The sequence below is a fragment of the Dasypus novemcinctus genome, chromosome 5 (genome assembly GCF_030445035.2).
Source record: "Dasypus novemcinctus isolate mDasNov1 chromosome 5, mDasNov1.1.hap2, whole genome shotgun sequence".
Taxonomy (NCBI): Eukaryota; Metazoa; Chordata; class Mammalia; order Cingulata; family Dasypodidae; genus Dasypus; species Dasypus novemcinctus.
The window spans coordinates 37,778,833-37,794,824 of record NC_080677.1 but is presented as its reverse complement, the minus strand read 5'-3'; the positions used below and the strand labels follow the sequence as shown (position 1 = coordinate 37,794,824).

General features: G+C 40.9%; 1 protein-coding gene across 1 annotated transcript in view; it reads left to right on the top strand.

Annotated features, from left to right (window-relative positions):
- DNAH11 (dynein axonemal heavy chain 11) overlaps positions 1 to 15,992 on the top strand; it is a 372,691-nt gene that overhangs the window by 172,767 nt on the left and 183,932 nt on the right. Inside the window, exons 37-42 of the mRNA XM_071215123.1 lie at positions 1,942 to 2,034; positions 3,876 to 4,070; positions 4,968 to 5,045; positions 7,121 to 7,253; positions 9,026 to 9,153; positions 10,191 to 10,339. Of these exons, the coding sequence (XP_071071224.1) occupies positions 1,942 to 2,034; positions 3,876 to 4,070; positions 4,968 to 5,045; positions 7,121 to 7,253; positions 9,026 to 9,153; positions 10,191 to 10,339 (776 nt within the window). The remainder of the gene's footprint in view (positions 1 to 1,941; positions 2,035 to 3,875; positions 4,071 to 4,967; positions 5,046 to 7,120; positions 7,254 to 9,025; positions 9,154 to 10,190; positions 10,340 to 15,992) is intronic.

Below are 15,992 nucleotides of genomic sequence, written 5' to 3'. Positions count from 1 at the left end.
GAACATGAAATTGCCACCATATCAATTCCAATGGTGATATTTAAGCATATATTGAGCATCTACTTTGTCCAGGTAATGTGTTTATTGCCGACAACGAGGAAAGGGTAAAAACTGCCAGATTTTTTACTTCAAAGAACTTAAGGTATTCTGTTTCCATGAAATAAAAATGGGAAAAAAATGGAGGATGAAAAGATTACTGGGGTTGCAAGAAAGAAAGCTACTCACAGGAAGAGAAACCAGGTGTCACCATTTTAGATCTTCACAAGTCTGTGAGTTTGGTCTCATTCACCCTATTTTACAGAACAGGAAATGACGTGGAGTAACCTGCTGTGTGTCCTCGGCTAGCAAGCGGTGGAGGCAAGATTTGGATTGAGGTTTTCCAGGTCTTTTCTAGGACACCTGTAGACAATTACAAGAGGAAGGAGCTGGGAGAAGAGGGACAACAGGGAACAACGTTTTTCATCAATTCTGAGAAATGTCAAGAATGAGATAAGGGAAAGAGGCATGGCCAGGACTGATATCCGAGTTAGGAACAGGTGGCTGATACTAAACTGCAGGGATGGAGTTGAGAGAAGCAGCACTGGATATTTTGACCAAAGGATTGACATCAAGAAAATGGAGGAGATTATTTTAGCAGTAGTTTACAGTGTTTAAATGTTTGGGAAAGTCGTCAAGGTGTCTAGAATCTACGTCCAGAATTTTGCGTCCTCTCTTTTTACATCGCTGCTGCCGTGACATACCCGCCTGCCCGTCCCTGCCCTTCAGACCCTGGTTCTGCCTCCTCTCCTTCCCCACTCAAGCCCCAAACTACTTGTATATTTTAACCATGGCCTACAGGAAAAATTATATTTTCGAGATTTGGTAAACACATTCACCCACCCAAATGTACGCACAACTGAAACAAAAATTTCTTACCAAATAGTATACCATGGTATTTTTTTCATTCTATTCTGTTCTATTCCCCTTACCCCCAAAAAAGATGGTTGAGCCCCTACTAAATTGATTTCATTGTCCATTAATGGATTAAATGGCATATTTGTACGCATATGTATTATTTCACTGCCCACAATGCATTGGTACTCATAAATTCATTTTAGTCCTATAACAACCTTGTAAAATAAGTAGATACTTTTATCTACCTTTTTATAGATGATGGTACTGAGGCTTGGGGGGTTAAGTGAACTTCCCACCGGGACAGTTGAGGGAGATTTCAAAGAGCGGTTGGTACTATGTGGATTGTGGATGGAGGGGAAAGGAGAGGAGGCCAGTCACACACAATCTAATATTCTGTCAGCACCTTTCCCGAGCAGCACAGCCTCCTGTGCCATGCCCTGTGCTAGGACCTGGAAGAGAACCCTATTGAGGCGTGGACCCTGTCTCCAGCAGCTCAGAACTAGCGGGAGAAATCCTCATAAGGGATTAGGGAAAGTCTCAGAGGCACTGGGTTATAGGTGAATTTTATTAATATGGTTCTGCTCTTTAAGGACTAGCATCTGGGCAAGGACGTCTAGGTAATTAAAGGCAGAGTAATTAAAGATCTAGGGCTGGAAAATGTACAACATCAGGGTCACTGGTGGGCAAATGGGGAAATGTGCACTTGGCTGGAGATGAAACACCAAAGGAGTTGGGTTCCGAGTTAGCAGGATTATTGAGAGAGCATAGAGCCAGGGAGGAGGATGGAGCCTCGGGCGAATGCTGCAATTAAATGCTATGAAAAGAAAAGGTTTGCCTACAGAGGCAGAGAAAAGGAGAAATAAGCAGCAGGACATGGAGGGACATGGTTTTCAGAATTCCAGAGAGGGGATGGAAACAATATATTAAATTGTTAAAGTGCATCTTTATCTGAATTCCTTTCTTTTAACTCTTGCCTCTTACTTCTAGAATAAGAACCCTATTCTCTCATAAAATTTTTGAGAAAACATCTTTATGTTTTGATTTTAGGATCATTATGATTGGGGACTTCGTGCTATTAAATCTGTCTTGGTTGTAGCTGGCTCCCTGAAACGAGGAGATAAAAATAGACCGGAAGATCAGGTACTGCAATGCTAATATGATTTTGTTGAATGAGCAGTTAAATGGTTTCATACAAATGAAAATATGTACTTGGGTGGTACATCATGCATAGCACGACTTTTTTAAAAATGTAACATCTATTTTTACTGTGGGATATTTTGAGGACTGGCATTTCTTATGTCAGAACAGGTCACAAGTGCTCCTAAAAATGAGGATATGAATATAGGAAGGAAAATGTGATTTTATAAGTGCTTTTGAAAAATCAGCCCCAAAAAGTACCTTGAAGGTTTTAATCAAAATATTCAGTAATTGATGTTTGATTTCCAATGAGAAACATTTCGAAAATGTGATTGACTGAATTGGGATAATAATCCTGAAAAAGTCAGTGATGATATAATGTAATGGGGAAAAAAGTATGTACGTTTCATGGGATTTTTGTACTTTTTAAATTCAGAGCTACTAGGGGAATGTTCTATTCCTTTGGGGAAGGAATAACAGCTACATTAAGCATTTTCCTCTGTTAATACATAGAACAGGGAAACGGACTTGGCCCAGTGGTTAGGGTGTCCGTCTACCACATGGGAGGTCCGTGGTTCAAACCCCGGGCCTCCTTGACCCGTGTGGAGCTGGCCATGCGCAGTGCTGATGCGCACAAGGAGTGCCGTGCCACCCAAGGGTGTCCCCCGCGTGGGGAAGCCCCACGCGCAAGGAGTGCGCCCGTGAGGAAAGCCGCCCAGCGTGAAAAGAAAGAGCAGCCTGCCCAGGAATGGCGCCGCCCACACTTCCCGTGCCTCTGACGACAACAGAAGCGGACAAAGAAACAAGACGCAGCAAATAGACACAGAGAACAGACAACTGAGGGGAGGGGGGGAATTGAATAAATAAATCTTTAAAAAAAAAATACATAGAACACTGGATATACATCTCTATGTACATGCACTATTGCTTGAGAATTAGAAAAAAATACATCTATTCATGTGTGTTTTCTTTTTTTATTTTAAGGGATTATTATTATGTGATTTTTCTGCTTTTCCAATACTGCCCTCTCTTCCTCTTAATCACAACTTGTCATTGCCTCAAAATTGTCTCTTTATTTGTTCTCCTTTTGTATTGTTATTGTTGTTGGAATGTTCCCTCATACTCTAGAAGTCATCATGATTTTTGAGTTACTGCTTTCGAAATCTAAAGCCTTTTTTGGTTTTCAGCCAATACAGAACAAAAACGCAAACTCAACGTCAGTTCTGAGGTTCTCAAAGTACTTTGAGCAAAATGATCTAATGGGACTGGTTAGTTTATGTCCTAAAGTATTAAGTCTTACAGGATTTAAGGAGACAGTTACTGGACATTTTATGTCCTCCCATGGCCCACTGGGTGGACTGTGGGAGAATGTGGGCTATGATGTGGACCATTGACCATGAGGTGCAGTGGTGCTCAGAGATGTATTCACCAAGTGCAGTGAATGTCTCATGATGATGGAGGAGGTTGTTGTTATGGGGGGAGGAGTGGGGGGAGGGGGGTGGGGAGTATATAGGGACCTCATATTTTTTTTAATGTAACATTAAAAAACACACACGCACACACACACACTGAAAACAAAAACAAATCATTGGCAGGGCAGGGCAGGGCCCCCTTGCTGGTCCTATTCTGAAGTTGGTCTGTTGCATCAGCAGTGCCTCCTTATTGGTTAGTGTGGTAACCTTGTAAGCCCTTAGCCTCCCTGTGATAGAGTGCCATCCTAGCAGAAAACAGCATCAGTACTTCTTGCTCTAGAGAGGAGGATTCAAAGTAAAATCTTGCTGTTATGGTGTTTGTCAGACATTGTGTTATTTTTTTCACAAAGTGTTTTCTGTTCTCTTTTCTAGGTACTTATGAGGGCATTAAGGGACTTCAATATGCCTAAAATAGAGACCGATGACATCCCAGTGTTCCTGGGCTTGATCGGCGACCTGTTTCCCTCCCTGGAGGTGCCCCGGAGGCGGGCGCCACACTTTGAACAGATGGTCAGGCAGGCCACCCTGGAGCTCTGCCTGCAGCCTGAGGAGAGCTTCATCCTCAAAGTAAGAGGAACATTAGCTTCTCATGGCAGCCCTTGAGGTGTTCGGTGAAAATAACTGTCATTGAGTGATACTACATGAAAACATTACTTCCGTTATGCTGAACTTAATGCTATCTTAATATATATTTTATTTTTTTGTTTTTTTAATATATATTTTAGACATGCTACTCTGGCAGTCTTTACCACAGTAAATGTAAGCAGTTCTTTTAGTTATCTGTTCTGTGAGAAGGTGAAAACACAGATATGATTAAGTCCTGGTTTTAAATGTAAAAGTGCCTTTAATTAGTTTATGAAACTTACTGGTTCTTCTTGGTTCACTCTTCACTCCATTTCAGAGAAAATTGGGAGTGAAACCATTAGCGTTTGCTTTTAGTGGGGAGAAGTGTCAAAATATATCGGAATAACTTATGAGGATGTTTTTGGACAAATCAAAGACTTGTGCTCATGCCTGCATCAACTGGAGTTCAATGAATTCATGGACATTAAAACTATTTTAGGGCTATAAATCATTACTTAGTGGTGGATGGTATTTCCTATTTCATATGAGATTTTTGTTCAAAACTTCGTGAGGTGTCATCAACTATGTCAGTAACCCCTTCTATGAGCTCATGAAAACTATGAGCAGTACTTTACTTCACCTGCTTCAGTAATTTCTCTCCTGTGTTCTTTGTGGGGCACCCAGAAGAAACTTTACTTTCCTCCTGTCTATTTTATTTTGAAATAATGACAGATGCATAAAAAGTTGCAAATAAATATGCAGGGAAGTCCCTGCACTCTTCACCCAGCCTTCCCTAATGCACTTGTGCTCTACAGTCACTTCCTCTGAACATGAGGTTGGCTTGTAAAGGAGTAAGAACTGGACAGAATGTCTTTTTATTACCCACTGTCTGATCTGCAGGTCGTCCAGCTTGAGGAACTGTTGGCCATACGGCACTCTGTCTTCGTGGTTGGAAATGCAGGCACAGGAAAGAGTAAGGTACAGTAATGGCCTGTTTGCTCTCAGCCGTGGAAGGAACAGCTTTTTGTTGTTGTTTGGCCAATTTTCAGTGCTATAAAAGAGTTCCCCTCAGTGAAGCCTATTAGAGTTTTGGGGGAGAAGCCGAGACACTAATGTTTCTCTTGGATTGGTTGGCACTGTTTTCCCTTTGGGGGTGGAGGAGAGCAGATTGAAGAGGCTACTGCAGTCACACAGGACAATTAAACCAAGATGGGACTTGAGATATTTGACTTCCTACTTCATGCCTCTCAGTCATTTAATTGTAACTGAATTCTTTCATCCAAGGCAAACACCCCAAGAGACTGAGGAATAAGATATTATCTGACTTACAGGAGTTGACTGGCTCTACACATACCTAAGCAAAACTCTCTTTCCCAATCCATCCTAGATTCTCCTCCCCATATCATTAAGTAAAACAAACTTGAATATTTTCCTTAAATATTCCCTCAGAAATAAAGCCCTCTATGGAACCAAAAGAAAACTTGAGGGAAAAAAAAGGGAGGCAGTAGAAACCACCTTTTGGAGGCACCTACCATATGCTATGCTAGGTGTATTATGAGTGGATACTATGCTCTGGGTATTATTATCCCCATTTTTAGGTCACCTCTTGATTTTTTTGGATCTTACTGACAGTCCTGGCCACATACTTATTTTCCTGGTTGGCAGAAGGTATAAGATGAACTACATGGTTTTAGTTCAGGGTGCTTGGTTGTAAACATATTTAGTAGTCAACGACTAAAAATAATGGAGAGGGCATGAGACTTTAGAACATGGGTTTATATAGAACTTGCCAGTTTTTAGATCAGAATCCAAGCTGAAACAATTGTAAAGGGAAGCTCTATATAGGAACTTTTCTAGTGAAAATGTAATAATTGAAATATTAAAGTAGATAACTGATAGATCTATAATTATTATGTTAAAGTTAGTTTCAGATGTGGGCCATGGTTCAAGGAAGGATAATTTCTATAATTTCCAGGAGATTAATGGTTTCTAAAAATACGTTTAATATTCCTAAGGCATCCCATTTCTTTCATCCGATCGTCGCCAATTCCTTTCCATTCAACATTTACTTAAACTGATAAAGCAAAACCCTGAAGTTCAGGGCCATGTTATTTACCACCGTATTATTCCAAAGTATTTGACAATTGTTTATCAGTCCTTCAAAACCCCTGTGAGTAGGTCAGGATGATAAATTTCTAAAACAAAAGCCTTTTGGAGAAAGCTTTTCAGGAGAAAGCAAATGGGATACTTAGGGCAGATATTTGGGTTAAGGCATCAGGTAACTAAATGGACATATTTTGAATCCCTTCCATGTGAGTTCTAGCCTCATGGTTTCTTCTCCTCAGTTACCTGGATCAGGGTTTCTCAGCCATGGCCCTACTGATGTTATGGGTGAGACATATCTTTGTTGGGGGTGGGGAGGGCAGCGTCCTGTGCCTTCTTGGCTGTTTAGTGGCTTCTGGCCTTTACCCATCCCCAGTCATGACTGTCTCCATTTGAATCACTGCTGGCCAACACTGGGTCTCTAAGCCTGCACGACCAACATCTTTGGTAGCTCCTGGGAACATGTTAGAAATGCAGTTGATCAGCCCCTTTGCAGATCTACTGAGTCAGAAAATCGTGGGATGGACCCAGCAAGCTGCAGAGCAGACACAGGACTGCCTTCAAAATACCAGTTCTCTTAATGAGCCCCCCAGGTGATCCTGATGTATGCTAAATTTTGAGGAACAACTGATCTAAATACGGGCAGGTATAAACATGAGTGCAAATGCTTATTCTATAGTGTTCACTTTGAATACATGGCTAAGATCTCAGATGGTAAAGCAGCTTATTATAAGACTAAATGGTTCAAAGTTCCCAAGGGAGTGTGGGATTAAATTTTTCAAGATAGCAATGGAAATACACAGATGTAGATTCTCCCCATTTTCAATCTCAGTTCCCACGCAGAAAATCTAGGAACATACAGTAAATAAGGAAAGTCCTTCAGGGGTCTTACTTTCCCTTTGGCTTGAATTATTATTCATTTTCATAGCTTTTTCCCTTCTTTCTTTTAGATTTTGAGAACACTGAACCGAACATATGTTAACATGAAACAGAAACCTGTTTGGAATGACTTAAACCCTAAAGCTGTGACAACAGATGAACTCTTTGGTTTCATACATCATGCTACTCGGGAATGGAAAGATGGCAAGTAATATCTGCCCCTGTTGAAGTGCTAAAAATTTCTCTTTTTTTCTACCCAGAAAGCAGTTTTTCAGTGCGAGTCCATTTTAGTCATAGTCACAGATTTGCTGTTTATGTGTTGGAATCATTAGAAACTGAGCAGATCACAATAGCATTTATAACCTATAAATTAAAAATAGATTTGAGTAAGTGGTTGATTTGTATTCAGCAGATTTGTACCCAGAGCTGGGTATTTTATCCTATGCAGATTACATCAGGGCTACCTGTAAATCAGCAGAGAGGTCAACATGAATTCCTCAGGAGATATTGATAAAATCTCTAGTATCAAGTGGCAGCCCTGGTCAGGCAGGCACTATTATAGGTGTTGGGGTACAAAGGTCAATGGGGTATGTTTCCAGTCCTGAAAATATTTGCAGCCAAGCAAATTCCTTTGTTAAAATCTGTTTTTCACTTCCCATTTCAGTAAATACACGAACCTTGCCATCATCCTTGATGCTTTTCTCCTTTTCACACCCTATCTCCAACATTACAGCAAATTCTATAGGTTTACCTTTAAAATATGCATTGAATTCCAGTACCTCTCACCTTTTCCATGCTGCCACGTTAGTCTAAGCCACCATCACCTCTAGCCTATACTATACCAGTAGTCCCCTCATTGATCACCCTGCAGTATATTTCCTGCAGAGCAGATACAGGACTGCCTTCAAAATACCAATTCTCTGCTTTCAATTTTCGGTCAGTCCCCATCACTCTTAGAATCCAAACTTTTTCTGTGTCCTACAAGCTCTATGTGATTAGACTGCCTCTCTCCATCTCTCTTCTCATTTCCTGCCCTCTGCCCTTCGCTTACTATAATACATTTACTTTGGTCTTCTTGCCATGCCAAGCATCTTCCTACCGCAGGGCCTTGGCACTTGATGTTGCCTCCATCTGTAACACTCCTCCGGCCGATATCTGCATGATTTGCTCCCTTATGTTAAGCATCTGGTCAGATGTCACATCAGAGACTTCCTTGGTGACCCTGTCCAAGGTAGCACAACTCATCACTCTTCATCCTCTTACCTTGTCAACACTGTTCCCTTTATTTTTGAGACAATCAATATTAACTTTCGTAGCCTTGCTTATTATAGAAGACCATGAAGGGGGAGGAATGGTATCTGTTATGCTAAAAATCTTTAAAAGCAACTCAAATCAGTGGTCATAAAAAGTTTGCTGGCTTCCCTGTGAATCATGGTGACAGGTTCTACTATGTACTGTCACTTATTTTTGCACAGAATACTTCACAGAGGAAATGCGACCTTCCACATGCACTGAAACTGTTTTTGCTCACCATGCTACTTTACACTTTAAAAATTGGTAACTCTTCAATACACCACTGAGCACACACAATGCTTAGATATGCAGCAATGGCAAAAAGGACCTTAGAGTTAAGATATTTTTATCTATACATCTTGTTAAGTAATGGTAACTTAATATAATGACCAAGTTTCTCAAAGAGATGTATAGTGCTGCTGAATGCTTTAATTCTAGAATTATGTCCCTTGAATATTGTTATAGAAAAATGGACACTGGGGAAGATAAGCTAAATGTGGCCTAAAATAGATGCCGAACAAATGTACCTCAAAAGGTGTTTTACATACTCATACGAAAGAGGCAGCAAAATGGCTTTCATTTATGTAGTAAAAGAACTTCCAGGAGAAATAATACAAATTTATTTTAGACATAAACAGCTCTCAACTGCATGATAGAGTAGGATTGTTTATCCTAATTCATAGGTCTCTTCTCATCCATTCTGAGAGAACAAGCTAATCTTATGCACGATGGACCAAAATGGATAGTCCTGGATGGGGATATTGACCCCATGTGGATTGAATCACTAAATACTGTCATGGATGATAATAAGGTAACATTTGAATGCGAAATCTTAAATATAACTTTGTGAGTGTATTAATAGTTCCATCCACTTGTTCGTATTAATCCTAGTTTTCAATCATTAACCTGGTGTTCTTTATGTAACCACTATTTTGATAAGAGGTACTTTTCTGATAATTCCCTGAATTTCAGTGGTAAACAGTTGAAGGGAATACATTCTTCCTGTCTATAAATTTAACAACCTTTACTGAGAGTTAGATTTGTATCTAAGACTTTAGTTCATACCGATCTCACCATTTTCTGTGAGCAAGGCATACATTTTTACCTCTTACATTATCTTTGATTAAGAACGGAATATGTGGACAATAAAAGGATGGGTTTGTGCAGCGTGTTAATTGGGGGAGGTGGTTAGCTCTTGAAATAAGTAGTTCCTGTAGCTACAGATTGAGGGTGGATGCTTTCCCAAGGGTTTTTCTGTGGTTAATCCAACATTCCCTGCAAAAACAAAAGGTACAGTCCTGTGAAACTCCTGCTTAAACAAAGCATGGTCTTTTGTAGGGGTCAGGAGATGATGATAAATCAATAATGATCATCAATACAGAGAAGAATTATAACCACCTTGAATGAACAGTTTCTGAACTAAAACACTGTTTATCACAAGATACAGATTTTGGAACTTTATGCTTGTATGAGTTTCTATAGGACAGCTGATAATTGTGTTGCTTCAGATTCTAAAGGAAGTTCATTTCCTGTAGTAGTAGGGCCTTTATTGTGTAATCAACTTTTAGATTAAACGTCTCATATTTGGCTTAGTCATAATCACCACAGTTATTTAAAGATCAGCATTCATGAGTCTGTTTTGGCAAGTTTGTTCCTCAAGGGTCAGGCAGCTCCCTCAGGAAAGAATTTAAATCTTAACTCGCCCTGCATGTCTAAGTCAGGGTGGTGAACACATAGCTTTTGGCTGCCTCACCCCGGGGTTGTGTACTTCTTTGCATGATGGTGAGTGGGCAGCACGGCCCGGGCAGCCAGGTGCAGCGTGCCCCTGCTTGCTGTGTGCCTGTGCAGGTGCTGACGCTGGCTAGCAACGAGCGCGTGGCCCTCACCGCCTCCATGCGGCTTCTCTTTGAGATCCATCACTTACGGACGGCAACCCCGGCTACTGTCTCCAGAGCTGGCATTTTGTATGTGAACCCGCAAGATTTGGGCTGGAACCCGTGAGTATTTGTAAAAATGGTAAAATGTCTGGTCCTTTGAACAAGGTATTAGCAATACAATTTAAAACTTATTAATGAGGGCTAATTTAGAGGTCATCATATCAGCACCTGTATACCTTTGACATTTTCCCCTGGTCGTTACCCCTGTTCACTCACCTTGTCCACATTAGGAACTTGTTAAAGAAGTGGGTAAATGATAATACACGCTCTATAGAGCACTTAGGCGTGAACACATTATGCAGTGGGCATCTGTATGCTTGTTTGTCTATGTAATATGCAGGCAGGAAATGTGGTGATGCTTGATTTAGAGCTGGTTCATTGGGCCTACTGCTTGCTCATCAAATGCTTACCCTCTCTACACATTCTCTCCTCCAGCGTTCCCCTCCTGAACTGTCTGTACACCAGAGCTCTGCAGGTGAACCTGTGCTTGTGCTTGGCGTGCTTCCTAGGTCAGATGTCTTCTATTAGCCTCTCCAGTCTTCTCTCCACCTTCTCAGCCTGCTCTGTGCAGGAGTAGACTGTCCTGCATGCACCACATCCATGGGTCATCCCTCTGGCTTCTGGGTGGGTTTGGCCAATGACAAGCCCCGGAGGGAGATTAGAGAGCGAGAGGGCAGTGAGGTCAGGTTGCTTATTTCCCAGGTTCCCCCCAGAGTCACAGCCAATGTCTGTGTTCTCAACTGCAGGTTACAGCCCCTATAAAAGTCTCTCCCTAGGGTTCTTCCCCTCCAGGTCCCCACAGTCCTTCATTCTCTTGTCCCCGCAGGGCTCTGCTATCACCCCACGGAGGGAAGGCCCTCGTCCTTGCAGCTTTCCTAACCTTGTTATTGACCCTTCCCGTTCTCCTAATTGGAATGTGATATCTTGCTCCTGCCCAACTCCTGACTGATGCACATCTCCAACTCATTCGTTCTCTGTATACCAATTTGCTCCCTAAAAGTCCCATCCCTCAACTCTACAACAAAGAAAAGCCATTCCCAGGCCTTTGTGTGTAAGAAGGATTTATTAGATTTGGCTGGAGAAAGGAGCGATTTGTAAAAAAGTCTAAAACAGAGAATTCTTCTTGGGCTTAATGGCTCCTTTCTCCAACTGGGATTATGACTGTCTCCTGGAAAGTTTGTTTTTTGGGATCAAGCTGACAGCGCATCTCTGAGCCTCCTCATTCTTGTTCTTAGCCCTCCACTATGGTTCTTTCTCTCCATTGCAAGGAGCAGCTTTCGTTGCCTTTAGGGGACCCTCACCCCCTCACCAGGTTTGGTCTCATATCAATAGTCAACCTCACGGTTCCCAAAGCCCGTGTAATTCAACCTCAGGAACATCCTGCGGAGAGACACCAAGTGCAGTCCTAAATCCCTATTTGAAGAAATACTTTTATCCAGTAAGCCCAAGGCCATAAGTTGGTTAAAGAGACACAGATTCACTTTCCTAAGAGAATTTAACTCTGTGTTCACCATTAGATTTTATTTTTATGGAGTTTTTTTGTTTTATCTGCCATCACTGGGTAGGTTTTTAATTTTCATGTGTGTAACCAAAGGGTCCACCCAGGTTATTTCCCCAAATAATGGTAATCTGCTCTGTTTTTATCTTTTCACATCCCACTGCCAGAAACTTTCAGTAAACTTCAAATGGCTATTTCAGGTTAGGAGGTTTTGGTTTTTTTTTTCCCAATCCATATCTATTGGAACCTTTACTATGTTACTTATATTGTCATGATAATAATATGAGAGCTTTACATGTGTTGGGCTTATTTAATCCTTAATCACCTTCCAAGATCAATGAAATTATTAACCTCATTTTACAAACCAAAATCTTAAGTTTAGGTTTCCCTGATTTTTTAATATTTTAAAGTGTTTGTGTTTAAAGCTATAGAAAACCTGGAAAGGTAGTGTAATCTACAACCTTATACCTTTTTCCACATATTACCAATTGCTACCATTTTGCTTCAGTCACTCTCTCCTTTTCTACACACACACACACACACACACCCATGCACACATGTGCACTGACTTGTTTCTTTTCTTTTTGCTGAATCATTTGAAAATAAGTTGCAAACATTAAGAGACTTTGTCCCTAACTACTTCAGCATTTATCCCCTAAAAGACGGAATATTCTCCTATATGAACACAAGAAATTTATCCTTGATTCTATAATTATGCAATAAGCATCATTGTTCAAATTTACTGTTATCCCAATAATGTCCTCCTTAACTTTCCTTTTAAATACAACGTCAAAACAAGATTTATGCATTGCGTTTGCTTGTCATGTCTCTATTATCTCCTTTAATCTAGAACATCCCCCCCTGCCTTTTCTTTCATGACATTTACATTTTTGAAGAGAACAAGCTAAGTGTTTCCCAGAAGGACCCATTTGTGGTGGCAAAATGGTGTTTTCCTAATTCAATCATCTCTCTTAATTCATTAGCTGATATTTTTTTGTAATGAAAAACATTCTCTCCCTCCTTTCCTTTCCTCTTTCTTTCTTTCCTTCCTTTCTCTCTCCTTTCCTTTCCTTTCCTCTTCCCTTCCCCTCCTTCCTTCCTTCCTACTTATCTTCTTTCCTTCCTTTATCACATTCTGCTCATGGACTCAATGGATTATCATCCATTACCAGGATTTTTCTTGGGGATCCTCAAATTAACAATAATCTTGCCAATGGGAGTCCCTTCAAGCCAGCTCCTCCTATATTCTTTTTTATCTGTCCTAAATTTTTGAGCATGTTGCTCTCTGGCTTTCTAAAGAAGATGCTTCTGACTCATCTCAGACTTTCCTTACTCTAAACCTGAATAAACCATTCTCCAAGGAGTCTGGGTTCCTGTCGGTATAGGGTATGGTGCTTAGAAACTAAAATAGAGATGCCAGATGTGCTCAAAGGCATGGCAGGTGCTACTGGTATGTCATTACTTTTAGGTCTTTTCAATGAACAGAACTAGGAAATACATATATTTTTTATTTATACTGGGGGAATTGATAAGATATTGTAGGTAGAAGAGATTATTAAATACTATGCTCATAGTATCTGTGGGGTACTATTTAAGAACTAAAGATAGTGCCATTACCACTTATTCTCAAAGTATTTTTGTTAAAATTCACAGAGCTATTTTTTAAACAAATTTTATGCACACACTTTACAGGTATGGACTACGTAGGGCTAGACAACATCCTTAAAATCACATCAGCATATGATTAATTGTAGAAATCAAAAACTATTTTATTTTAATCCTGCATTCTAGGTAAGTATTTTTCACAGTAGTAGAAAACTCCTAGAGCATCTGAGTCTGTCAAGGTCTTTAGAAATAGAGAAAGAAAGAGATATTAAAATAAAATTTCTGAAGATTAAGATCATTGCTGATATTTTCTAATAAAAATGGAAATATACAGAATGCATAAAACACATAGGCAATGAATAATTTAAAAGGGGAAAAGTGAGAATAACACTGAAAATTGGATCCATCAAATTGTGTATCACTTGCCTTGACCTTGTGAATAAACGACAAGAAAAGGTGAACTATCTCTAGAATTTTATCTGATTCCCAAAGAGGTCACTGGTAGGTAACTTTGGGAGACATAGCCTTTGATTACACACTTGCCTCTAACTGCTTGAGTTTAAATTGTTCTTTTGACTGTTTAGCACTAATTCTCCCCCCTGCATTGGACAGTCTTGTTGTCTTCTATCCTTATAATCCAGGGACCACAACTGTCCCCTCATCCTTCTTTCATTTTTGGATGCTGTAGGTATTAGTTTCCTGTGGCTGCTGAAACAAGTGACCACAAACAGGGTAGCTGAAAACTAAAAGAAATTAATTCTCTCACAGTTCTGGAGACCTGAGGTCAACCCAGTACCACTGAGCCAAAGTCCAGGCGTTGGTCGTGTTAGGTTCCCTCCAGGCAATCTAGAAGAATCCATCCCTTGCCTCTTCCAGCTTCTGGAGGCTGCCAGCACTCCTTCCACTCCAGTATTTGCCCCAGCCTTCACCTCACCATCTCCTTTTCTCTCTGTGTGTGTAATTTCCCTCTACTTCCCTCTTGGAAGGATTTGATTGGATTTAGAGCCCACCCAGATAATCCAGGATAATGTCCCCATCTCAAGTTCCTTAACTCAATCACATTGCAAAGATGCTTTTCCTTATAAGATAACCTTTACAGGTTCCAAGGTTAGGACCAGATTGCTTGTAAACCTACAGATTCAGAAGTAGTCAACCTACCGTACTGATCACCATGTCCATACCTTCTGCCATTTCTTGAGGCTTCTGTGGCCAACAGAGAACCTAAAGCTTGCTGTGAGGGGTGATTGGTCAAGAAGTCTGAATTCCTGCTGGCCTATAACAGGATTCCAACCCCAGACTATCGAGCAGAGAGACTTGAAAACTTTGGCTACCCACCTGCTTTCACAAACCACACGGGTTTAGACCTTATTCAATGAATCTGTATCTCTTCTCGGGGTAAGGTGGGGGGAGGAGGACAGCATAGCTGATTATTTGGAAATAAGTTGCAAAAGCTAAAGAGCCAAAGAATCTCTGTTGGTGACCAAGATATTCACATTAAGACTTAGCCATCCTGATGAAGCTATCTCTTGAGGCAGGGAAATGATGTCGGTGACCTCCTCTGCAGGCTGGGAAGGGACCATTTTCACATGCCATCCTCAATTGTATGTCATGTGATAGCTGCATTTGGTCATGTCCAAATTAGAGCATGTTTTGAGAATGTTACTTTTTTATGAAGTGAGGTGCAAAGAACTGCAGACAAATGCAGAGCTATATCTTCAGTTTTTGCTGTTGCTGAATAGTAGCTCCTACATTTGCTGTCTTTTAGAGTTTCTTTTTATGCTGTATGGTGTGGTTGAGCCCTAGGGGCGCTCATTTGTATTTTTGGTGGGATCAGGCCTTATAGGTCCCTTGATTTGCTTGAGCTCATTTCCTGCTGGAGAAGCTCTTGCTTGTGGAGGTAATTTATGCATTCACACCGTTTGGTAGTTTTCCCCTTTGGCACTGGCTGTTGCTGATGTGGCTCAATGGCCCCCAGAGTGCAAAGCCCATGCCCTCCTGTGCACTGTGTTTAAGGCTGCTGCTCCTGGTTGTCCCTGCAAGGCCTTCTCCTCAGCAGACAGCAGGGAGACACCTTACAGGCCACTGGGGATTGAATTTGCTGTGACCTCAGAGCCCTGGCCACCAACCCTTGTCCCCAGAATCATTGCCTTTAGGAAATACCTAGAGTGGCACAGGCAGGATCTGAACCCAATTCTCCCAATTCCAACTCAGTACTAACAAGTAACATTTACTGAGAATTTATTATGTGTCAGATATTAATCTAAGCATTTAATACATGTAAGCTCATTTAATTGTCACAGCCTTGGAAAGTACTATTACCATCATCTCCATTTAAAGATAAGAAAATTGAGGCACAGAGTGGTTAAGCAACTTGCTGAAGATTACACAGTTAAAAAAATATGGTGGAACTGTGGTGCAAATCTAGGCTGTCTGACTCTGGATTTGCTCTCCCTATGTAATCTGCCCCCCCGCCCCATCTCTCTGTGTCTCTCTGTCTCTGTCTCTCTGTCTCTTTCTCTTCCACAATAAGCTGTGCATACTAAGATTTCACTTCTGGCAGCTGATGTGCATAAAATAAAGCTCTGAGAGCAAGGATGTGTCTGCACACCT